This window comes from Phaethon aethereus, assembly GCF_964289735.1.
Source record: "Phaethon aethereus genome assembly, chromosome: 29".
In the NCBI taxonomy this organism is placed as follows: domain Eukaryota; kingdom Metazoa; phylum Chordata; class Aves; order Phaethontiformes; family Phaethontidae; genus Phaethon; species Phaethon aethereus.
This window is the reverse complement of record NC_138605.1, coordinates 2,695,517-2,719,462: the sequence shown is the minus strand read 5'-3', so window position 1 is coordinate 2,719,462 and position 23,946 is coordinate 2,695,517. Positions and strand designations below refer to the sequence as shown.

The 23,946-nt window shown below is 68.2% G+C and overlaps 3 protein-coding genes across 3 annotated transcripts; all 3 read right to left on the bottom strand.

The window, feature by feature from the left end:
• Window positions 1-2,925: 2,925 nt before the first annotated feature.
• Window positions 2,926-3,736, bottom strand: ATG101 (autophagy related 101; the record flags this gene model as incomplete). Its single annotated transcript, XM_082011958.1, has 2 exons — window positions 3,467-3,736; window positions 2,926-3,330 (listed from the first exon to the last, which is right to left on the bottom strand). Exons 1-2 carry the CDS (start codon window positions 3,716-3,718, stop codon window positions 2,926-2,928), a joined length of 657 nt encoding a protein of 218 aa, XP_081868084.1. The 5' UTR covers window positions 3,719-3,736.
• A 1,918-nt stretch (window positions 3,737-5,654) lies between these two features.
• Window positions 5,655-9,347, bottom strand: NR4A1 (nuclear receptor subfamily 4 group A member 1). Its single transcript, XM_082011913.1, has 6 exons — window positions 8,298-9,347; window positions 7,931-8,060; window positions 7,662-7,813; window positions 7,386-7,588; window positions 7,124-7,302; window positions 5,655-7,036 (listed from the first exon to the last, which is right to left on the bottom strand). The coding sequence occupies exons 1-6, from the start codon at window positions 9,099-9,101 to the stop codon at window positions 6,780-6,782; spliced, it is 1,725 nt and encodes a 574-aa protein (XP_081868039.1). The 5' UTR covers window positions 9,102-9,347; the 3' UTR covers window positions 5,655-6,779.
• Window positions 9,348-15,447: 6,100 nt separating this feature from the next.
• On the bottom strand, window positions 15,448-19,200 carry TAMALIN (trafficking regulator and scaffold protein tamalin; the record flags this gene model as incomplete). Its single annotated transcript, XM_082011801.1, has 8 exons — window positions 15,448-15,905; window positions 15,982-16,048; window positions 16,130-16,196; window positions 16,270-16,363; window positions 16,445-16,547; window positions 16,903-16,957; window positions 17,395-17,444; window positions 19,063-19,200. 8 exons carry the CDS (start codon window positions 19,198-19,200, stop codon window positions 15,448-15,450), a joined length of 1,032 nt encoding a protein of 343 aa, XP_081867927.1.
• Window positions 19,201-23,946: the final 4,746 nt, after the last annotated feature.

Sequence of the window (23,946 nt, the reverse complement as noted above, 5' to 3'; positions counted from 1 at the left end):
GGATCCCAGTGCAAGGCGGGGTCCCGGCACAGGATGCCGGCACAGGATCCCAGTGCAAGGCTGGGGCCCGGCACAGGATCCCCGTGTAAGGCTGGGTCCTGGCACAGGAACCCGGCACAGGATCCCGGTGCAAGGCTGGGTGCCAGCACAGGATCCTGGCACAGGATCCCCGTGCAAGGCTGGGTCCCGGCACAGGATCCCCGTGCAAGTCTGCGTTTCCAGCATGGGGTCTTTGATGCAGCACAGGGTCCCAGGGCACTACTGGATCCCAGCACAGAATCCCAGTGCTAGGCTGGTTCCCAGGGAGGATTCTGGTGCAAGACTGGGTTACCAGCATGGTGATGCAGTGTGGGGTCCCAGTGCAATACTGGATCCCAGTGCGGGGTCCCAGTGCCATATGGGGTCCCAGCCCAGTGCCTGGAGGACTGGCCCTGCTGGGGGTCACCCGGGACCCTCCCCCAGGCTCGGGGCCCTGACCCTGTCCCTTCTGTCCCGCAGCCCGCAGGTGGATCCGCCTGTAGCCGAGCGAGGGTAAGGACCCCGGGCGGGGGCGCGGGCTGCGGCGGCCACGCTGCCTCAGTTTCCCCTCCTCACCCTGCTCTGCCCCGCAGGTCCGAGGGGAGGTCCCCGTCCCGTGCCCGGCACCGCGCAGGGACAGCCCGTGCCACCATCCTCGCCTGGGGGGGAACTCGTGGCTCGGACCCCCCCCCGGCCAAATCCTGGCTCCGGCTGTGGGTGGGGGCCCAGCGGCGGTGGCTGACCCACGGGGTGCCCCCTCCCCACTGGAGTCCCCAGAGGAGTCACTGCCCCAGAGCCCCCGACCCACCGCAGGGACCACAGGGGCCCCCGCCGCGCTCGTCACTTTGACCACTGATGTGAACACTAATTGCCAAAAAAAAGGGACCAAAGCCAGGCCGGGGCGGGGGCAAGGGGCGGCAGGAGCGTGCCCCCTGCCCCGGATCCCCCCCCGACCCCCCCCCAGTGACTTTTTGTACATGTGAAATATATGGAGTCTTTTACATGGCTGCTGCCTGCTTATGGGGGGGCGGGGGAGGCACAGAGGGGACCCGGGCGCCTGGGGACCCCCCCCCATGCTGGGGTCCCATGTCCCCGGGGTGGGGGGGCACGCATGTGCAGGGACCGGACCCTGAAGCGGGGCTTTGCGGCATTAAGGAGGTGGGGGCCCCATTCACCCCACTGTTGGCAGCTGGGGGGGGGCACTGGGAACACTTAGGGCAGGGGGCTGCAAGGGCAGGGGGGCAGGACCAGGCCTGAGCATCACCGGGGCAGCGCAAAGGGGCAGGATGCGGCCCTGGCCTCTCTGCTGTGGGGGTACAGGGGCCCCAGCCCCCCCAGCCGTGCAGCCATGGCACAGCGGCGCAGGATACGGCCCCTGCACGCCAGGGCGGTTGTCGAGCCGCGCCCGCCCCGCCAGCCCAGGGATTAAGCCCTGAAACAGGGAATACAAGTTTCCCCTAATCCTCTCCGGGGGGATTACCAGCGCTGCCGCGCCCATGGCCGGATCCAGCGCCGGCCCCGGGACCGGCCGCCCCAGCAGCTCCGCTGGCCCCGTTGCCTTTTAATCCGTCCGTACAAGCCAGGGAGGCTGCGGCCCCCAGCGCCATCCTGCTCCGTCCCCAAGAGCATTGAAGATGCTGCGGGCAAAGACGCCGCTGTCCGTCCATCTGTCCATCCATCCCTCTGTCCGCTGGGCTCGGGCCGGTCCCTATGCCCCCTCGGCCACCCCCTCGGCCTCGTGGGATGGCCGCCGCTCCCGGGCCGGGGCTGCCGCCAGGCTCTCCGCCTGCAGCAGCAGGTTGCAGCTGAGGAAGAAGACGGCGAAGGTGACGGCGAGGCAGAGCACCAGGACGACGCCGATTTGGGCAGCCTTGGCCACCCGTGCATCCCCCAGGGCACCGGCCTGCGCGCTGGCGTTCATCTCCTCCTCCTCCTCCTCCTCCTCTTCCTCCCAGCAGCGGAGTGCGGGCGTGCAGGGCGGTGGCGGGTCGGTGACAGATGGGGAGGGTTTAAGTGATGTCAGGGACCGTCTTAGCCATGCGCGCAGCCCCCCCCCTCGCTCTGCTGAGAAGCTGGAGCCCGCCCATGCCCCCCCCCGGCCAGGGAAGCGGCTCTGCCCCGCTTGGTGCTGTGGAGTCCTGCATGGTAGGGGGATCACCCCCTCCCCTCCCCTGGGTGTGCTCAGGGGGCAGCTGGAGCTGTCGGAGCCCCCCATCCTACTGCCCATCGCTGCCTCTCCCCCCTGCAGCTGGGGAGCCCCACGGCATGGGGATGCAGTGGGTCCCCCAGCTCCCCCAGTTCCCTCCCATCCCATGGATGCTGGCCCCATCAACAGCCAGGACCTGACCAGACCCCACATGAATGGAGAAACACTTTATTTTTGCCCCAGAGGAGGGTGGCGAGCTCATCCCCGGGCCCCACGGGGAAGCGGCGCAGTCGCAGGGACAGGGGTGCTGTAGGGAGGGACAGGACGTGACGAGGGACGAGGCTGGCACTGGCTGTGCCGCACAGGGCGAGTTGGAGAGTGGCCGCAGGCCAGGCTGGATGGGTTTTGGGTGCCATCGCTCCTCCCTGTGCCGATGCCCAGTGTCGCTCTGCTGGGCCATGAGCCCGGCACCGAGCTGGTGCTGGTGCTACACGTGCCAACCAGCAGCTCTTGCCCCGAGCACTCGCCACCCCTCAGCCAACCTGGGAGCGGCCGAGCCGGTTCTCCAAGACGGGCGAGCACCCTGCGGTGCAAATCAAACCAGCAGCAACCCCCAATTAAGGGCCAGGCCGAGTTCAGCTGCAGAGGCGTTTTGGAGGTGGAGAGGAGGGATCCAAGCAGAGACGCTGTCCCAAAGAGCCAGGGGCTGTGCTGGAGAGGTGCTACCACACGGGATGAACCTGCCTCGGTGGCACCCGGCCCTACAGAGCCAGCGTGTCCTTGATGAGCCGGCGCATGGTGGTGGTGACTGAGGTGCCCAGGGAGTCCGTGATCTGGTAGGAGATCTTGTACAGGTAGGGCTGCACGTCCTTCAGGCTGGTGTCAAAGACGTTGTCCACCTCTGACTGGGTGGGCATTTTGGGCAGGTACTCGTGGCGGTTCATCACCTCCACGATGTTGATGATCTTCTCGCAGAGTTTCTCACCCACCTTCTCCCGGCAGATCTGCCGCTCCTGCTCGTTAGCTAGGTTCACCACATTCACCTTGATGGTCCACAGCTCCCAGGGGATGCACTCGTCCGAGAAGGGCCAGCGTGACTTCTTCTTCTGGTAGAACTCCAGGGAAATCTGTCCCATCCCATCGCTGCCCGAGTTGCGCAACGCGTCCTGCCGAGAGAGCACATGGCCCTGCTCAGGGGGGACCAGGGACTGACCCTCCTCTCGCAGGCGAGGACACGGCACAGCCCACAGGTTTTTAAAGCTCCTGCTTTCAGCCCTGCTGGGTCCCTATGGGGCTCCTTACCTTGAACTCCCCGACGGCCTTGCGGAGGGCCCGGTCCAGCTCCTCGGAGGAGACGCGGACATAGGCGAAGTCGATGAAGTCACAGTCCACGTCCTGGGTGCCCACGGTGCCGATAGAGTAGGTGCCCTCCTTCTTGTAGTGGAACTTGCCGGTGCTGCGGTGCAGCAGGACGGTGTGGAGCACTGCCAGCATGGCCTCCTCCACCTGCCGACCCTCCACCGACACCTCCAGAACCTCCGCGCGGCAGTTCATGGCTGGGGCAGCGCGACCGGGGGGTCCTGCAGGGAAAGAAGGGTGTTGGGGGGTTAGTTGTGCCCCTGCTTGGGTAACACTTCCTCTGCCAACCCCTTTTACCCGCCCTCTGGGGACCCTGGTGTCCCACTGTGTGTCCTCCCCACCCCGCAGGGACCCAGCCGTCCCGGCCTGGGCCCGCCTCAACCCCACAGGGACCCAGGGGTCCCGGTCTGCGCCCCCCTCCCCCGGAGAGGCCCAGGCCCCCTCAGTCTTGAGAGCCTCGGCCCTCACCTGCCCTCACCCTCTCCCGGGGCCCCGTTACCCCCCTCCGCCACGGTCCCGGCCCCCTCACCCTCTCCCGGAGTCCCGTTCCCCCCCTCCGCCGCGGTTCCGGCCCCTCACCCTCTCCCGGGTCCCGTTCCCCCCCTCCGCCGCGGTTCCGGCCCCTCACCCTCTCCCGGAGTCACGTTCCCCCCCTCCGCCGCGGTTCCGGCCCCTCAACCTCTCCCGGGGTCCCGTTCCCCCCCTCCGCCGCGGTTCCGGCCCCTCAACCTCTCCCGGGGTCCCGTTCCCCCCCTCCGCCGCGGTTCCGGCCCCTCACCCTCTCCCGGGGCCCCGTTCCCCCCCTCCGCCGCGGTTCCGGCCCCTCACCCTCTCCCGGGGCCCCGTTCCCCCCCTCCGCCGCCGGCCGGGCACGCACTGACCGCCCGGCACCGACCACCTGACCCCGGGGAGGAGGGAAGTGGAGCAGCCTATCTGTGTAGGGGGGTATGGGACACACTATCTACTGAAGTGGCGGCGCTTCCGCCGTGTTTCCTCACTCTACACCTCTGGTCGTTAACGCTGTGCACCTCCATACCGTTCTCGACCGCTGTGCGCCCCGGGAGCGGAACGCCATTCCAGTTCCGCGGCTCGGCCCCCCCCCCGAACACCTGCCCATTTGGTTCGTTCCGGGAGAGGGCGCCACAGAGTTGGGCCTCCCGCGGTGCAGAGCGGCTCAGTTCCTCGGGGCGCTCCCGGGTGCATAGCGCCCCCCGGGGCTGCAGGCTCCGCGGCGGTACTGCAGCGGGGCTGGGGGTCCGGTGACCCCGGTGACCCCCGGTGACTCCCCGCAGTGGCATGGCCCAGGATGGGGGGACACGGCAACAGGAAACAGGGAGAGAGCAGGGACGTGGGGACAGGGGACACAGGACATGGGACAGGGGCCATGGGGCCACAGGGCCATGGGGGACACCAATATGGGGACATGGGGAAAGCAGGGGACACAAGGACATGGGACCACATACGGACACAAGGGAAAAGGTGGCATGGGGCACAGGGACACAGGGGATACTAGAGAAAGGGACCTGGGGGACACAGGGACACAGGGACAGGGGGATGGATGGACATGGGGACACAGGGTCACAGGGCCAATGGCGCATGGGGATTTGGGGCTCCAGCCTCATGCCACGCCAGTGTCCCCTGTCCAGTCCCGGTGTCAGGTGGCCCACGACGCCATGGGGACACGTGTCCTGGTCTAAATAGCAGGGAGGGCTATGGCTGTGGCATGTCACTGGGCGGAGGGCCGGGCACACGCCGTGACACATGTGTCTGTGCCATGCAGCCCCAGGGCAACCGGCATGGCCGGAGCCAGCCACAGGGCTATTTTTACCTGGCCCTGCTGGCACCATCGTCCCTGACCCTCTCGCAGCAGCCCCTGCCGAGGGGCTGGGGACAGGGACGGGGCTGGGGACAGGGACATGGTGGGCAGAGGCCATCCCTGTGCTGCGGGCAGGGGACAGGGACCTGCCGCTCCGACCCGGCCGGTGGCCTCGGGGCACCGGGGGCTGCCCTCGCTGGTGGCTTCACGGTGTGGGTCGGCAGCGTGCCAGACAGGCTGAGCTGTGGCACGGCACGGTGCGGCACGGCACGGCCATTCCTGCCCCATGGCACGGCACGGCACGGCACGGCCGCTCCTGCCCCGCAGCCAGAGCAGAGCCGTGCCGAGCCGTGCCGTGCCGGTAGCCCGCCCCGTGCCCCCCGTCCCTGCCGCGTGAGGCTCTCCCGGCCCCCCACAGAGCGACCCCCCGGCCGCGGCCCCGCCGTGCGTCAGCGCTCTCCCCACGGCGGGGGCGGGCGGCGGGGGGGGGGGACAGAGGGGCCCTTGTTGTGCGCCGCCGCGGGGCCCCCCCGGCCCCGCGCCTCAATGTGGCCCTTGTTCGGCACCGGCCCGTGGTGTCCCCGTTAACATCTGCTCCGGGGCCAGGCAGGAGGACGGGGACGAGCCGGGGGACCGCGCCAGACCGGCATCCCCGCCCCCCCCCGGGACCCCCTACCCTGCCCCAGCCCCCTGAGACCCCAAACACCACGCCCGCCCCCCCGCCGGGGGATGGCCCCGCTGATGGCCGCGGCCCTGAGGACACGGGGCGGGGGGGACCCGGTCACGCTTCCCGGTTATTTTGGGGAGGATAAATCAGGCGGGCGACAGGTGCGGGGCCGCGGCAGCCGCCGCCGCGGGGGTGAGTGACGGTTCAAGGGCAGCGGCGTGGGCAACGTGCGGCTCCGGCGTCCCGGCTGTCCCCACCCCGGCGCTCAGCCACCCCCCTTCCAAATCACCGTGTATTAAATATAGACGGTATTACCGGGGGAGACGCAGGAGAGAAACGGCCCCTTTCGGCGGCTCTCGATGTACGAACAAGTTTATATACAGAAAACGGCCAAAAGAGAGAAAAAAAGAAAAAGAAAAAAATATATAAAGGGGAGGGGGACGAGGCTGGGGGGCCGGAGCCCCTTCCCCGCGCTCCCCGCTCTGTACAGGATCCGGCCGCTCGCTATTTACAACGGGGGCATTTTTACAGGGGGGAAGGGGAGCGCCGCGCCGGCGATGCCCCCCGGGGGGAAAGGCACCGGGGCTGCTGTGCGTCCGCGCTCCGCGCTGTGAAGGCACATGGGGGACCCGGGCGTCCCCAAGGGAACCCGGGCATCTGAGGGGGGACACCGAGGCGTCCCTGGGGGGGCGATCCAGGCATCCCCGGGGGGGGGTGTCCCAGGTGCCCCCAGGGGGCGGGTCTGGGGCTGGCAGCAGCCCCCCGCCGGGGACTCAGAAGGGCAGCGTGTCCATGAAGATCTTGTCGACGATGGGCGGCGGCGGCACCAGGTCCTCCAGCTTCAGGTAGAAGATGCGCTGCAGGCCCTGGGTGCAGAGGCTGCGCAGCTCGGGCAGTTTGCCCAGCAGCTTGGAGAGGCAGCCGGGGCGGCCCGGCTCGGCCCCCACCGCCGCCACGTGGTCCTTCAGGCAGCCCACGATGCGGTTCTGCAGCTCCTCCACCCGCTTCGGCTCCTTCAGCCCGTGGCGGTCTAGCGGGGAGGGGGGGACACGCAGAGGCGTGAGGCCAGGGCGATGGCTGCAGGGCGGGGAGTGGGACGCGGTGGGGGGCGTCTCACCTGTGATGATGACGAGGGCGGCGAGGCAGGAGAAGGAGGGGACGTCGACGCTCATGCGGTGCAGGCTCTGGGAGAACTCGAGGATGGCGTCGATCCACTCGCCGAAGCCCCGCACGCACTGCAGGCGGTGCAGCACCACCCCGTTGCAGAAGATGAGCTTCCCTTCCTCCGGCTTGGAGCTGCGGGCGCAACCACGCGTCACACCGCCCGGCACGGCCACGGGCCCGCCGCCGTGCCGCGCCACGCCGCGCCCGGTGCTCACCGGTACGCCAGGCGCAGGATGAAGAGCTCGAGGAAGGCTGACTCCAGCAGCAGGTCCTGGTCCTCCTTGGGCAGCTCGGCGAAGCCCTGGATCTTCTCAGCCCACTTGCGGATGACGTCCATGGAGCCGGTGAGCAGGTCGTAAAACTGCTGCACGTCCACCGAGTCCTCCTTCTCAAACTGGCACGGCGCCGACTCCTGGAACTGGCGTGGGGACGGCGTCAGGATCCGGCCCCGGCACGGCCCCGGGGACGGCGCGGGCTGGCACCGGCCCTACCTTGGAGTAGTCGAGCTTGGTGGCGCTGGGGATGGAGTCGATGTGCGCCCGCACCAGCGAGGTGATGAGGCTGACGGGGGACGCGTCCGGTGGCTGTTTGGGCTTGGAGGGCAGCCGGCCCCGCCGCCCCTTCAGGCTGTCGGTCCGGACCACTGCGGTGAGGGACATGCAATGAGTGTGTCTGTCCTCAGCGTGGCCACGCGGGCTGCGGAGCGGGATCTCCCCGACTCCTCCTGAGACCCCCCACCCCTGGACGGGACCCCAAGTACCTTCTTTGACCATGCCGACGGCCAGGCACTTCTGGAAGCGGCAGAACTGGCAGCGGTTCCTCCGCCGCTTGTCCACGGGGCAGTCCTTGTTGGCCAAGCAGATGTACTTGGCGTTCTTCTGCACCGTGCGCTGCAGGCGGGGAAGGAGTGGCCCAAGCTCAGCCCGGGGCGCCGAGCCACCGAACAAAAGCCCTTCTGTCCTCCCCTGCCTCCCGTTCCAGCCCCGCATCCGGCTCCACATCTGTGGGGAGGGCTCCCGGGGCTGCGCTCCCTGGCCTGCCCCTCCCCGGGGTGACCCGCAGCATCCTCCCGTTGCCGCAACGCGCTGTGGGAACATCCCGGCAGCAGGGGAGGGGGGTCCCCTTACCTTGAAGAAGCCCTTGCAGCCCTCGCAGGTGCGCACGCCGTAGTGCTGGCAGGAGGCGTTGTCCCCGCAGACGGCGCAGCGGCCCTCGCCCACCCCGGGGCTGCGTGCCTTGCTGGGGGCCAGCGCCGGCCCTTCCAGCAGCGGCGAGGCGGGGGCCAGGGGCAGCCCGGCGAAGCCCCCGGGGGAGCCCTGGGCCAGGGCGAAGGCGTCCGTGTCCAGCAGCCGTGGGTCCAGGCGGGACGAGGGGCCTGGCTGCCCCTTCAGGGTCCCGGGGGACCCGCCGGGGCTGGGCGCCGGGGGGCCGAAGGTGAAGAAGGGGGGCTGCGACCCACTGCCCTTGGCCGGCTCAGCCCAGGGCCGCCCGCCCTCGTAGTTCGGCGGGGGCGAGTACGCCCCGAAAGAGCCCTCCCAGCCTGGAGCTTGGGGCGGCTGGAAGCCCGGCGTGGCGGGCGAGGGGACGGAGCAGGGGCTGCCGTAACAGTCTGAGCCGCTGGAGGAGAGGGTCTCGTCCAGCTGCCCGCCGAAGGCGCCGGGGTAGCAGCCGTACACCTGGAAGTCCTCCAGCTTGAAGGCAGCAGCGGCGGTGGGCTGGCTGCCGGCCGGCAGCTGGTAGAGGAAGGCGTCGAACTCGCCGGCGTAGCCCTCCATGAAGGTGCTGAAGCTGGGCAGGGCGGGGGCGGCCGCCAGGTCCGCTCCGGCCACCTCCATGGGGAAGCGGCCGCCCTCGGGGCTGAGCAGCTCGGCCGGGCAGCGCTCGCAGGGGCCGGCGCCCGCCGTGCTGTACTGCGCCTGGATGCAGGGCATCTCTGCGGGGAGAGCGGGGCGTCAGCGGGGACCCCACCGCCCTGCCCGCCCCCCGCCGCCCCTCCGTCCCGGGCGGAGGATGGAGACGGGGCGAGAACCACTGGGGCTTCCCCGCGATGCCCCTCGTGCCAGAGCTGGACCCCTGGAGCCGCCGGCTGCCCGGTGGCCACCGCCGTCCCCGGGAAGGTCACGCCGGAGCCAATGGGCGCAAAGGACATTCCCCAAAACGCTGGCTTAGCAAAGCCGCCGAAAGAGAAGGAGGGAGGAATGCGGCCGGCGGATTCCCGAGCCCCGGGGCTGGCCGGGGAAAGCTGGACCCGGGGCTGAACCGGGTCTTGAGGGTCCCACTCCCGCCATGACCCATTTCAGGGCCTTGTGGAAAAGCAAACGCAGCCAGAGCCACCAGCGGCAGGGGGAGAGGAGCCCACCCCCCCGTGCCTGCAGCCCCCCGGCACAGCGGCACGGATCCGGCTGGGTGTAAGACGTAACAGGAGTCCCGGGTCCAGCTGAAAGCCAAGCCAGGAGTGACCCTGGTGGCAAGACGATAATGTAATTCATCTCGCAGACCTTTAAAGGTCACGCCGTGCCTGGCCCCCGGCCGCCGCGGCCCCGGCACAGCCCCGCTGCCAGCTCACCCGCTGGCCCCCGGCTTCCCCCAGCCAAGTGTGGGCAGCTTTTGCCAGCGCCCGGAAAGCTGATACCTGCCTGGGGACCCGGGTGTAAAAATACCCAGCGTGGGTCCAGCCCTGGCACCATGGGGGGGCACCGGCCCCCAGCCCACTCCCAGTGCCCTGGTGGGGTTTGTGCCCGTCTGCCGGGGACCAGGGCTGTGCCGGGCTCAGACGGTGGGTTCAGAGGGGACGGTGACCCCCCAGCTCCCTCCCGTCCCCGCATGCAGCCGGGGGACGTGAGGCTGTGCTGGGGACATGGCAGCGGGGGACACCGGTACTGCCGGCGGCAGCTTTCCTCGCCTGCACGCGAACCCCGGCCGCGAATGGCCGGCAGGGCCACGCAAAGCCTCGATCCTTCCCGCGGGCCCGGCGCAAGGTTTGCCCGGCAGCAGCGGGCAGCACCCGGTGTTCTCGCCGCTTCCTTATTCAAATGCTTTTGCCCTCGCCCCCTCGCTGGCAGCGTCTGGGGTCCACCCCTGCCATGACCCCCCCGAGGGACCAGGCACAGATCCTCGCCGCAGCCCCCGTGCTGCCCACGGCCTGGCCAGTAATTGCAGATTCCTCCTTTGGAAGTGCAGGCAGCTGCCCGTGCCCAGGCCCGGAGGCCGCTGCCCATGTGGGCTGGTGGCAGCCCCTGGCACCGGGCCCTGGGCCGCGGGCGGGTGAGAGCAGCCGGCAGCACCGGGGGGGGTGGGGAGTGGTAACGCTGCCCACCTCCCTGCCTGCACCTGCTGCCTTGCCTTGCCAGAACGCAGCCGCTGCCAGGCCTGCGTGGGGCTTGCCTGCATGGCACTGCCTGCACGGCAATGCTCCTGGTGCTGCCCGCACCACCATGGCCCTGGTGCTGCCCGCACGGTGCTGCCCGCACAGTGCTGCCCGCTCTGTCTCTCTGCTCGGGGTGATGCACAGTTTGGGGGTGGCTCTGCCCCCCACAGCCCCTGGCGATGGGGCTCGCCCTGGCTGCAGCTGGACCGGTGAGCGGGGAGGTCCCGGTCCCGGGAACCAGCCCGGTCCTGGTCCCGGTCCTGTAGCCCAGCACAACTGGAGGTAGCCCCGAAAAACGGCTCCCAGTCCTGCATGGCTCCTCCCGGAGCCCGGCACCGGGCTTTCCCCGGGACACCCAGGACCAGGACCCCATGCTCTTGCCGGCCACTCCGGTGCTACCGGCTACCACCGAGGGTCAGCCCCGTACAGTGCACACCACCCGGTCCCTCCCACCGGGACCCTCGACTCTCCTGGGTGGCACCGGGGCTCCCCGGGACCCTCATGTCTGAAGGACACGCGAGCCCCAGCTCCCCTCGGTGCCACCGGCATGCCCGACCCCATGCACTTTGCAGGACACCCGCCGTGACTCGCCTCCGGTACCGCCGGGACACCGGACCCTGCTCCCGCCGGTGCCACCCGGGACACCCACCGCCCTGAGCTCCCGGTGCTACCGGGACACCCGACCCGGCTGCCCCCAGTACCACACGGGACACCCACTGCCCTGAGCTCCCGGTACTACCGAGTCACCCGACCCGGTTCTCCCCGGTGCCACCGGGACACCCGACCCCGTGCACCTCCCGGTGCGCGCACCCCCCGTCCCCGGGACATCCCGTCTCCGGTGCCCCCCGCCCGGTCCCCGCATCCCGGTGCCGCCCGTACCCGGGTGCCGGTGCGGCGGCGCTCCGGTTCCCGCTCCGCCGCCGCCGCCGCCGCGCGGGCTCCGCCAGGCTCCGGCCCCGCCACTACTTTCTCTTAAGCGCTCGGTGACGCGCGGGGCGGTGCGCGGGCCCGTGACGCACGGCGGCGCCGTAGAAGGCGCGGGGGGGGGCGGTTCCGGCGGGGGCGCGGCCGTGACGCACGCGGGGTTCCATTGACGCAACCGCGGCGCCCGCGCTAAAAATACCCGCGCGGCCCCGGCTAAAAATAGCGCGGGCGCCCCCCGCTCCCCCCCTTGGGGCTGCCGGGGCCGCCGGCGGGGGGGGCGGCGGGAGGCCCCGGTGCCGGGACGAGCCGCGAGCCGGGACGGGCAGGGGCGGCAGCAGAGCCCGGGGCGCTCCTGGGACCGGTATCCCCGAGGCCGGTATCCCCTCGCTGCTGGTGGCCCGGTGCTGGACCCCCCCCGGTGCCCTCATCCCCGGTGTTCCCTCGGTGCCGGTATCTCCTGTGCCCCCATCCCCGGTACTCCCTCGGTGCCGGTATCCCCGGTGTCCCCATCCCCGGTGCTCCCTCGGTGTCGGTATCTCCGATGCCCCCCATGGTGTCCCCATCCCCGGTGCCCCCTCGGTGCCGGTATCGCCGGTGCCCCCATCCCTTGTATCCCCATCCCCGGTGCCCTCTCGATGCCGGTAGCTCCGGTACCGTTATCCCCGGTGCCCCCTCGGTGCCAGTACCTCCGGTGCCGGCATCCCCGGTGCCCCCCATGGTGCCCCCATCGCCGGTGCCCCCTGGGTGCCGGTACCTCCGGTGCCCCCAGCGGTGCCCCCATCCCCGGTGCCCCTTCGGTGTTGGCATCCCGGGAGCCCCCATCCCCGATGCCGGTCTTCCTCGGTCTTCTCCTGCTTGGTGGCAGCCCCCGGTGGGGCCCCGCGTGTCCCCCCCCGGGTCCCGGTCCCCGCGGGGAGTCCCTGGCCGGGGCGATGGAAAGAACGGCGGCTGCTGGCGGGCGCCCAGCGCCGGGAGCGCCGCCCGCGGGCTGCGGAGATGGGCTCCGCCCGTGCGGGGGGGCGAGGGGCGGGCGGGGGGGACCCGGCACCCCCCCGGCACCCCTCTCACAGTACTCGCTCCCGAGGGCGAACCGGGGGTCTTGGTGGACCGGGCACGCCGCGCCCGCTCATCCCCCCCCGGGTTGGTAGCCCCGTTAGTGCCGCCCCCGTTAGTGCCCCCGTTAGTACCCCCGTTAATACCCCTCCGTTAGTTCCACCCCCGTTAGTGCCACGCACCGTTAGTTGCGCCCCCGTTAGTGCCACCTCCCGTTAGTGGTCCCCCCTTTAGTGCCCCGTTAGTGCCACCCCCCGTTAGTGCCTCACAGCTAGTGCCCCCCGTTAGTGCATCCCGTTAGTGGCCCCCAGCAATGCCCCTCGCAGCCGCACGGCCCCCCCGCACGGTCCCCCGGGAGGTGCGTGTCGGGCACCGGCCCATCCTCGGGGCGTCGGGGCGGCACGGTGGGGCCCGGGGCGGCGCTGCCGGGACCCCCGGCGCCGGGAGCCCGCCCGGCGTCACGGGACCCCCCCGCGCCCCTGGCGGGCCAGGGGCGCGGGGGGGAAGCCCGGCATCGGAGGGGCCGGGGGTGCTGCACGGGGGGGCCGGGGGTCGGCCAAGGGCCGGGCGCCGCCGCCTCCCGCCGCCCGTTACCTCGCTCCGGCCGCGGCTCCCGCCGCACGCGCCGCCCGCCCCAGCCGGGGGCCCCGTGACGTCACACCTGGCTGCTGACGTCCCCGGGATTCCGCGGCATCACCGGTGCCGCCCCCGCAGGGATCCCCCGGGCCGGGATCCCCACACCCCGCGAGCAGCCCGGCCGGTACCGGGGCTCGGCCCGGGGCTACCGCCGGTGCAAACCGGGGGTACGAGCAGGACCCCCCCCGGGACAGGGCCGGGCCGGGGGGCCCGGAGCTGTCGGGGGTCCCAAAGCCAGCAGGGTGGCCGAGTGTGGCCAGCCGCAGCCCCCTCACCCGGTGGCAGTGCTGCCGGTGGGTGACGTCGGCGGCCCCGCACCCGGGATTAGCTGTACACCGGGGGAGGCCGCGGGGCCCGGCCGGCTCCGGGGGAGGAAACCCGAGCCCGGTCACCCCGACAAGGCCACGGGTTGTTGCGGGGGTAGCCCCGGTGCGCACCGGCCCCAGGGTGCTGGATCCGCCCCAACACCCCGGTGAGGATGCGGCGAGGCGGTGGCCACCAGCCAGCCCTTCCCGCTGGCCCCAGGACCCCTGTGGCTGGGGCTGGGTGGGCCTCAGGGGGGCTGCAGGGTGCCCACAGGCCGGGTGGGTGTCGGGGGGTCGCAGGGCACCCACGGGCCAGGCCGGCGGCTGCTGGGTGCCCGGCGCTGGCTCCGTGCCACAGGCCTATATTTGTCGGTAATGACAGGCTGCTCCGGGCGTTCCCGGGCCGGACCCCGCAGCCTCGGCCCCACCGGCACTGCCCGGCTCAGCCGGGGCCACGCGTGACCCCACTGTCCAGCCGGCGCCTGCCCGGCCCCGGGCACACACAGCCCCAGGTCGGGGCTAAAAAAAGCTCCGCGTGGGGTGGCAGCTGTCACGGGTGGGTCCCGTGACGGCCGTGACGGGGACGGGGTGCCCTGACCCCGGCAGCGCGCGGGCGGGTGCCACGAGCCGGGGCTGCGAGCGTGGCCCCGTGAGCCAGACCATAAATGTCCAAGCACGGAGCCGTCCTGGAACGGGGACAAGGCAGGAGGGCGGCGGGGAGCCGGCCGGGCCCACGCACACGGACACGGCACACACATGTGCACGTGCAGCCCTGCAGCACGCACAGCTCGTGAGGCACATGCACATGCAACATGTGTGTGCGGCCCCACGGTGCAGACACACGGCGCACACAGCCCCTCACACCCCTGGGTTCTCATCCCCAAAATCTCCAGCAGAGCCCGCCGGGGTCCCAGGGGGCTGAGCCGTGGCTGGACACCCCGGGGTCTAGCGGGGGGGTGCAGGAGCGCTCCACTGGGGGTCCCTGAACACGCAGTGGCCCGGCCAGGGGTGGGCACAAGCCAGAGGGGAAACTGAGGCACGGAGCCTGCGGCAGAGGGCTGGGGGCTCTCACTGCTGGCACAGGGCGCTGGTGCGAGGCCACCCTCGTGCAAGGGAATCCTCATGCAAGGCCACCCCCGTGCACCCGTGGGTGCTCGCTGCAGCAGCCGGGGGGGCTCAGTGCCCCCCAAGGCCTCTAGAAGCTTCTTCGGTGGGACTGGGGGGCAGTGGGGCAGGGAGCAGGGGTGACCCCAGTGCCCATCCCGCTCCCCGTGGGCACCTCGGCCCCCGCAGCCGGAAGGGCTCGGGGTGGGACCGGCTTCCCGCCGGCTGCCGGAGGAAGCGGGGCAGGAAAGGCCTGGCCGGGGCCCCACAGCGCCGGGACATGGCCCACGGCACCGGGGGCTGCCGCGGGTGGGGGGACACTGGGGTCCCCGGGAGCCCACGTGGAGTCCGAGGCAACATCGGTCACTCCGAGGCGTTCCTGCCCGGAGCCCGGCCGGCAGGCAGGAGGGCAAAGGGGGCAGCGCGGGGGCCGAGGGGGGCTGCAGCCCAGGGGGGTCCCGCGGGGGACACGGCCCCCCCAGGCAGCCCGTCCCCACGGGGCGCTGTCCCCCCCACTCACAGCCACACGCCGCTGCAAAATGTCTCTGTATTGGCGAGCGCCGAGCGCGCCGGCGCAGTACAAAACCCCCGGGGTGGTGGGAGGCAGGACCCCCGTGGCCCCCCCGAGCCGGGGGGGATGCGGGGCCCCCCCCACAGCCCCCAGTGAGGAGGGCACCGATTCCTGAGATGAGCGGTGGCTTCGCAAGCCGCCTCGGGGAGGGTCCCCACATCCGTCCCTCGGTGCCGCGACCCCCGTGGCCTGGGGGGACTGAGCCGACACCCCCGGGGCCCACGCCGAGCTCCTTCCAGTGGCCCCCGGGGAGGGGGGGGCCGCAGCCCCTTGCAATAAATAAATAAATAGGCCTGGGGGGCCGGCGGTGCCCCCGGCTAGAGGTGGCTCTCCTCCTCCTCCAGCGCCCGGTTCAGTCCTGGGATGAACTTGAGCAGCCGCCGGCGGAAGCTGCTGTGCCGGCCCTTGCGGGGGGCGGCCGCCCCCTCCCCGGGGTCCCCGGCTCGGGCCCACAGCCGCCCCGTGGCCCCCGGCCCCCCGCCGCACTTGAGGCTGGCGCTGCGGGCCAGGGCAGGCCGGGGGCGCGGCGGAGGGGGCGCGGGACCCCCGCTGTCCCTGTCCTTGTCCCCGTCCTTGTCCTTGTCCCCGTGGTTGTCCCCGTCCCCGTCGCGGTGCAGCGAGTCGGCGGAGGCGAAGAGGCAGGTCTGGTAGAGGGAATCGTCGCTGCCGCAGGCGCTGGCGCGGGGGGAGCCGCCGGGCAGCCCCCCGCCACCCTGCAGGCACCAGCGGATCGACTCCAGCGTGTCGTAGATGCTGGGGTCCTTGGCCACCACACCTGCCGGAGGACACCGGGGGGGGTCAGGGGGGGCCGGGGGGTGCCCCACATCCCACCCTCCCCGGCCCCCACTCACCCCGCACCAGCCGCTGCTCCTGCACCATCAGCGAGCGGTACTCCCCCCACTTCTCGTAGAGCGTTTGCTGTGGGGCAGCGGAGGGGGATGAGGACCCTGTGGGGGGTCCCCGGCTCCCCCCCGCCCCAGCCCCGTGCCCCCCCCTCACCTTCAGGTACTGCAGCCGGGCCTCCAGCTCAGCCCTCCGGATGGATGTCCCATAGAGCGTGTCAAGGCTGTGGGGCAGCAGCCGTCAGTGCAGGGGGCTGGGGGCCACCCCGCGCCCCCCCCTGCGCCCCCCCAGCTCACCGGAGCATGTTGCCCGAGCTCTTGATGATCTCCACGATCTCGCGGTGCCGGACGCCCTCCACGTTGAGCCCATTCACCCCCGTGATCGTGTCCCCTGGAGTGGGGGGCAATGGGCTCAGTGATGCCGGTCCCCACTGCCGGGGCCCCCCCGGCCCCCCCCCAGGGGTGCGCTCACCGGCCTTGAGTCCCGCCGCCTCGGCCGGGCTCCCGCCGTGCACCCGGCACACGAAGGTGAACATCTCCACGCTGTTCCTGTCCTGGTGGTGCAGCCCGTAGGTCTGAAACGGGGGGTCCGGTGAGGGGCACAGGGACCCCCCCCAACCCCCGGAGTCCCCCACGAGCCCCCTCCAGAGCAGCCGCGGCAGCATTTAACCGCTGCCGGGCGATGCGGGGCAGCACCCTGGCCCCGGGGGGTGTCTGGGGTGTCTCGGCCCTGATGACTGCACCCCAAGCGGGGCCCCCCCGGCCGCCCCCGCTGTCACGGCCGGGGGAGGCTTCGGTAACCAGGCAGCTCCGTCACCGCTAAAAATAAACCCTGGCTCGGAGACAATTTAAAAATACCCTCGATGCAAAGCAAGGTGCGGGCTGGAAGGGTGGGGAGCGTGGCACGGCACGGTACGGCACGGCACCCACCTGGATCTCGAAGCCGAAGGTCTCTTCCGCCTTCTTCTCCAGCGTCACCACCCTCCTGGGGGACACGGGGCTCAGGGACGAGGCAGAGCCCATGGTACCCCCCACCCCGACTCACCCGCCGAGACCTCGGCGCTTCTCTGGTGAAGCGCTGCTCCGGGGTTTGGGCTTTCCCTGTGCTGGGCAGGACCCCAAGGACAGGACCCCCACCCAGGGATGGGACCCCCCCGCCCCGGGCTGGCCTTGGCCAGAGCCCTGCAGCCTGTCCCATGGGTGCCGGGCAGGGTCCCTGTGGGGTCCAGGGGTGCCAGGGCCCCCCGCGGAGCTGAGTCCCCATCGCTGCTCTCACCTGCTCCAGGTTCCCCCATAAAATCACCCCCCTCTCCACCCCCCGTGGGGTGTCTGGAGCAGAGAGGGGAGCAATGTCTTGGGACACCGACCCCAGCCCCACTCCTGTGTGACCCCCGTCAGCCGGGCCCAGACCCCCGTCCCTACCTGTGCTCCTCCGGGGACTGGCTCGGGGACGCCCACCTGAACCCCGCACCCTGCGGCAGAGGGAGAGCCGTCAGCGGGGGACGCTGTCCCGGGGCACGTCCCCCTGCCACCCCCTGCGGGGGCAGCTGAAACGGGGGGTCCCACCAGGCCGTCACCGAACCCTGGGGAGCACCATGCCAAGCCGGCACCGAACCAGCATCCGGGTGCACCCATCACCCCGCGGCCCCCCCCAGCCGGCCGGGCATAAGGAGGCTTTTATCGGTGCTCAAAGCCACCCTCACATCTGCACCGCGCTCGCCCCACGCTTTGACGTCAGCCCGCGCCGCACCCCACCCCACGCCACGCTCTGGGGGGGGCCCTGGGCACAGAGGGGCCCTGTTGTGGTCACAAAGTCGGTTTTTTTCATGCAAAATCCCACCCTCCCGCCCCAGACAATGTCCCCGTTGTGGAGGGCACGGAGGCGTGGGCGGGCGGAGGGACCGGCCGGGCACTGCAGGACCCTCGCCGCGGGGCCGGAGGTGACAGGGCTGTCCCCAAATGCCCCTCCACGGCCGCTGGGCTCCGGCAGCCCTGGCGCGGCGCGGCTGGCGTCACCATGAGCTGTGCCTCGAGAGCGGCACGTGGCCCGCCTCGGTGGCAGCCGGGTGCCACCGGCTCCCTCTGCTCTGTGCCACACGGGCGTCACCAGCCCCATGGCTGGCCATCCCAAACGCATCTGCGGTCGTTTAAGTGCAAAACCACCAGAATCGGTGCGCTTGCCATAGGGAGAGCTGCCGCCTGTCACGTCAGGCCCCCACGTCACGCCGGTGACGGGGAGGTGACGTGGGACACCCCAGGCCCCTCAGGGACGTCTCCGGCGGTGGCCTCGGCCGGTGAGCGGGAGCCAGGCCACCGCACGTGACCCAGCCTGCGCCAGCACGGCCGCGAGAGCCACTTCTGCTCCGGATGTCGGCTCCGCTCTCGCTTCCCCCCGACGCTCAGGAAGCGCCGCGGGGCTGGGGGGAGCGTCGGGGCAGTGATGGCCCCAGCGCCACCGGAGAGGGGCTTTCCCGGGGGCGCGGTGGCGGATGGTACAGTGTCCCACCAAACCAGACCCTGGGGTACCTCGTGCCCCATTCCCCTGCCCCCCCCGTTGAGGCAGGGCCCGGGGGGGCTGTGGGGACACGCCTGTCCCGGTGACATGGCCACGTACACCGGGGTGGGAGCCTGTGCCTGCACCCCGAAGGCTGCAGGGCAGGACGTGGGGTGTGGGGGACGCTGGGGCGGGGTGGGGGCACGGGGAAGATACTGGGGCAGGACGTGACGCCTGGGGGGACGACACTGGGGCGGGATGGGGACACTGGGAAGATGCTGGGACAAATGGGACCGGGGTGAGGAGATGCTGAGGGGTCACGGGCGCAGGACCGGGACACCGGGGCAGGAGGGGAACACTGGGAAAACGTTGCAGGGGGCACCGAGGAAGGACAAAAGCCCAGGAGAAGGGGCCGGGGCAGGCCCGCAGGGTGCAGGCACCAGTGGCGGCGTGGGATGGGGCCACCCCACATGCCCGGTCCGCCCCCCTCGCGCCAGCCCGGTGCCGGTAGCGGCGCCGAGTTCCCGCCGGCCCCCGGTGACAGAAACGGGAGGCTCCCCCTCCCTCCCGGCGCCCGGGGCTGCCGGCAGCCCTACCTTGCGCACCCGGGGCAGGGTGCCGCCGGCGGCCGCCAGCGCCCGGTAGACGTCGGCGGAGCCGGGGCGCTCCGGGGCCGCCGCCGCCGCCGCATCCTCCTCCTTCGGCCGGAGCCGCCGCAGCCGCCGCAGGGTCATGGCCGGGCCGCGCCGCCGCGCGCGCCGCTATATCAGCCCGCGGGGGGCGGGGCCAGCGCCCGGCACGCCCCCTCCCGCGGAGAACACGCCCATTTCTGCGCCTAACCACGCCCCCGTGTGGTCTAAACCACGCCCCTTCTGGCGTTAGCCCCCGCCCCCGCCGCGGTAAGCCCCGCCCCGCACCCCCCCGGCGGGGTCCGGCTGCAGCGTCGGGGTCCGGCTGCAGCGTGGGGGCCCGGGGACGATGCTGTGGGGCAGGCACGGAGCGTGGGGCCGGGGCAGGCAGGCTGGGCCCGTGGGGCACCGAGGAGGGGCCGCGCTGCCCCCGGCCCCATCTGGGGGTAAAGCAGAGGGTAACCCGGCGCAGGGCCGCAGCGGAGCCCGAGGCCAGCCCCGCAGCCACAGCTGCTTCGCCCCCCAGGGCAGCACCCCACCGCCAGAGCCGCTTTTGGGATTTAATTCAAGGCAGCAGCTGGAGGCGGGGGGCGGCCGGAGCCCCCGGGCCGTGCTTCGGGAGGATTTAAGCCGCTCCTGCAAGAGCTTTGCCTGTACCGAGGACGGGGACACGGGGGAAGGAACAATTCCCGGAGGCAGACGCGGACACGTCGCGCAGCTCCAGGCAGCCCCTTGCTGTGCTGCACTGGGAGACAGCAGGAATTTTCCAGCTGGAATTGAGGGGTTTGCCCAGATGTTTATTTAAAATTTGCCAAAAAAAATCAGTTTGTAACAATCCTGCTGGCGTTACACCCAAGCCACCCGCCCACAGCCTGTCCAGGGGTTACCAGGAGGCAAGCTTGCTCCCAGAGCTGAGCTGCTCCGGCTTGGAAGTGCTTGGGGAAAGGACAGGATGGCTCCCACCACCCATCCCAGGGCACCAACCCACAACCCTTTATCAGGGAGCGAAGAAGAACATCCCATCCTGTTCCCAAAATCCAGCCCCCTGGCCGAAGCCATCCCAGCCCTGTCTTCTCATCACATAAAAAGTGGAGTAAAACCGATTTTTTTTTATAGCAAAAAGCCTACTCTCCACTCACTCCCTGCCTTGATTTCCCAGACAGGGTTGGAGGCTCCCGGGGACGGTGGCAGGAGCTGCAGACAATGCTGAAAGCGAGAAGGGGCGAGCCCAGATGGCGGCTCCCCCTCCCCACCACTGCCATGAGGCCGAGCCCAGGCGGGACCCCAGGCCCCAGCAGATTTTCCCCTTGATCCACTCACAACACGCTAATTCACAGGAGACTAATTAGGGAGAATTAGTGGGGCCGGTTTGTGCACCTCGGAGCAACCAGGATTTCACCGGGACGCTGGGCAGTTTGGACCGCGACTTATCCTTCTTTGAAACCACAGGTCCGTGTGCGGACACCCAGGGGGATGCTTCGGGGAGCTGCCCGCCACACCCCCTGCAGCTTCCAGTTCCCATCCCCCCGAGAAGGAGAGCCGATTCCAGCTGCTCATCCCTCTGCCGCGTCCTCGTCTCACCTCTGTTATGACCAAGGCACCACCTGAGCGCAGAGCGGGCGACGGAAGCTGCGTCTCCACGCAATATTCAACGGTAAGATTTGCTGAGCAGGATTCCCGGGGACATTATTTTAGCTGTGGGTGAACAAGCCCCACCAAGACTCTTCTCTGGGTGTTGCAGGGGGACGGACTATAAATTCTGCTGGTCTTCACCGCTCTGCTCCTACCCCTCTACGCCATGGCTAACCCTTCGCAGCAAACCGTAAGAGACTCCAACACCTCATGTGAATAAAACAAACTTTTAATAATGTACAGCAGAAATCGACAGCCTTGTTTTATATTAAACAAAAGATTTCCTATATTACATTGTATTTACAGTTGCATACTGAAGAGGTAAAGTGTCTAAGTGGCTATTTTACAGTCCATTTCTAATAAAATATACAAAACCAAACAAATAAAAGGGGCAGATAAGTACCAAGAGATCTGTTCTGAAGCCAGCGTACCACCGATAACCCTGCGCCACAGACGAGAAGCACAAGCTCCATACCTCTGCCTCTCCCCAACACGATTTGCCCTCGAGTATCTGACGTCTCCTCTCCTCGTTTCGAGCTGCTGCGGCCTCGGTCTCTTGTCCTGAACTGTCTGTAGTGTTGTATTTTTTCCACAGCTGCTGCAGCCACCTCTGAGCCAGGCACGTTGCAGAGCCAGGCAGCCATTCCTATGTTTGCTACCAGTCAGCTAAGTAAGCACTGCACCTCCCTGGCACATGTTTGCATGAAAAGTGCTGTATAAATGCTACATAGTCAGCGTTCCCACCTCGGATCCTCCTCGGCTTTGACCACCTCGCGATGGCATCTCTCTACAAACCAGGCTTCTTCTGCAATCCTGCTTATAGGGGATACCCTGTCGTCCTGCCCTCACCCCTGCTAACATTATCCGGTCTGAAACCGCTCCGCTGTCTGCTGTTTGGTTTAGCGCTGAGGCAGATGCATGTGTGGCTACAGTTGGAGGGGTGGGTGAGTCAGTGCAAGTTACGTAGCTGATTTAGTGTCCTCGAGAAGCAGCCTGCACAGTTAACAGGGACGGGAGACTCGTACTCTGAAACGAGAGCCCGCAGTGCTCACCGAGGAGCGCGCGGCAGACGTACCTACCGGCGTGATGGGCTTTCCTACGGCAGTTTATTTCACAGTCACTAAGACTTCCTCCCCAACCCGCCGGGACGGGCCATCGCCAGGGTCCTGTTACAGCAGCTGAAGAGTCTTTAGGGTATCTGTGAAGTGCCCACCACCTCGGTTTCTAAATGCAGAAGGGTTTGGTTAAGGGACGTATGGTACTGGAGACACATGGTAACCTCTGGCTGAGATACGAGTCAGAACAAATTGGAAAGGGAAGGAAGCTGTACATTCACAAAGCGTACACGCCACACTGCTCCATGAACCAGCCCCAAGCCTGCCGGCCCTCCCACGACAGCTCTGCGCCGCCCGACCGCTGAGCTCCATGGGAGGATGCAAAATGGCTCCAAACACGATGCAAAAACCACACTCCTCACTTTACACAAAGTCACAGACAAGATGGGGAGCCTGGGGGAAGACGGACACACGGACAGATACACAGACAGCAAGAACAGAGTGTTTAAAAAAAAGTTAACCCCGGTGGCCGGAGCAGAGATGAAACCTCACCTTACAGAGCAGGCGCAAGGTTTGAGTAGAAACAGTTCCAGTGTAAATCGAGCTGTGTGCATTTGGTTTTTTTTTCCTCTTTTTTTTTTTTTGCAGTGATTTCTTTACAAACAAACAGGTCAAGAGGTAATAATTATAGATTGTTTTTCTTCTCTTATAAAGAATTAACAATATTAAAAAAAGTTAAAATCCAGACCCTCCCATGAAATAATAATAATAATAAAAATAATAATCAAAACCACTCCAGTTAAAAGTTATGGCTTCAGAGTTATATACCGTAGATACTGACCTAACCACCAAACAACTGGCACTTCCCGGATTGCCTTTACTGCTGCAATTAGCACGACAGGCTCAGCCCTCAGCTACTTCCATTTTTGCTAGGCCCAGCTATAGACAACAGTCAAACCGACTCTACTTCACCCTGATTCAGCATTTAATCAAAAGAAAATTCATGCAGTTCCCCCCACCCCACAAGTTATACACAGCCACTTCCAGATTATGAGATATTTATATATGTATATTAAAAAGATGGACATCCATTTCCAAACCCACACCCCGCTGTCGGGTCCTGCCAAGCGCCGAGTGCCGCTCGGGAGGTGCGCAGCACACCCAGGCGCCTGGCCCACTGCAGCCCAGGCCCCGAGAAGCCTGCCCCGCACTGCCCAGCACGCCTGCGAGGGTGCCTGGATGGTGGACTTGGGAATTGTGTTCCCACAAGAACGGTCTCCTGCACTCCCCCACGGCCTGGTCTCCTCCCAGCGGGGCGCAGTGCCTGCTCTGTCTCTGACACGCGCCTCAGCTCCGTGGCATCTCTCCCCCTGCCAGGTCTCTCCTTCCACCCTACCAAGAACTACAAACCCCAGGGGCTCAAGACAAAAAGCCTGGATTCCAGGAGTGAAGTCAGTTCCTCATTTGTTTTGACTTAGAAAAAGGGAGGGGGTGGCAGTGAGGCAACCTGATGGGAAGTTCCTGCAGCCAGCGTACGGACAGCAAGGCCACGGCACCCATCGGAGAGCTAAGGATCTGGTTTTAAGCAGCCTGTCCAAGCTAGACAATGCTCACTACTCAACAAGGAGAGCACCAGCGCGCACAGCTCAAAAAAGAGGACACTCTAGATTTGCACATGCACAGAAAGCACGAACAGAGATGAGCCACCCTACGGGCAGACACCGCACGTCTACGGAAGGAGATGAACAGGCACAGGGGACACGCGCACCTTGCGCATGCATACACCATTGCGCACACTGACAGCCAGTCAGGTTTCTGTTTTTGACTTAGAATTTTTCAAGCTTAAGAAAAAGGAGGGAAATGGTTTCGTGAAGCTGATAAACTGTTCAGGCTCAGCCTCTCAGAAGGGAGCACCATTTGTTTTGCAAATGCTTTTTCTGCATTAACGTGCCAGTCCCTGGAAAAATCCTCAGAGTACGGCAAGAAAAACCTTCCCTTTCCCTTCCCACTCCCAGCACCTAGCACCCTGGCCTCAAACACTGCCAACGGGTGCACCGCGTGCACTGAACTTTACAGGGATTTCCATTAAAGAAACAAGAGTTATGATCATGGCTGAGATCCCTCAGGTTAAGTCCCTCTCAAGTCTTCACGCTGTCAGGAGGTG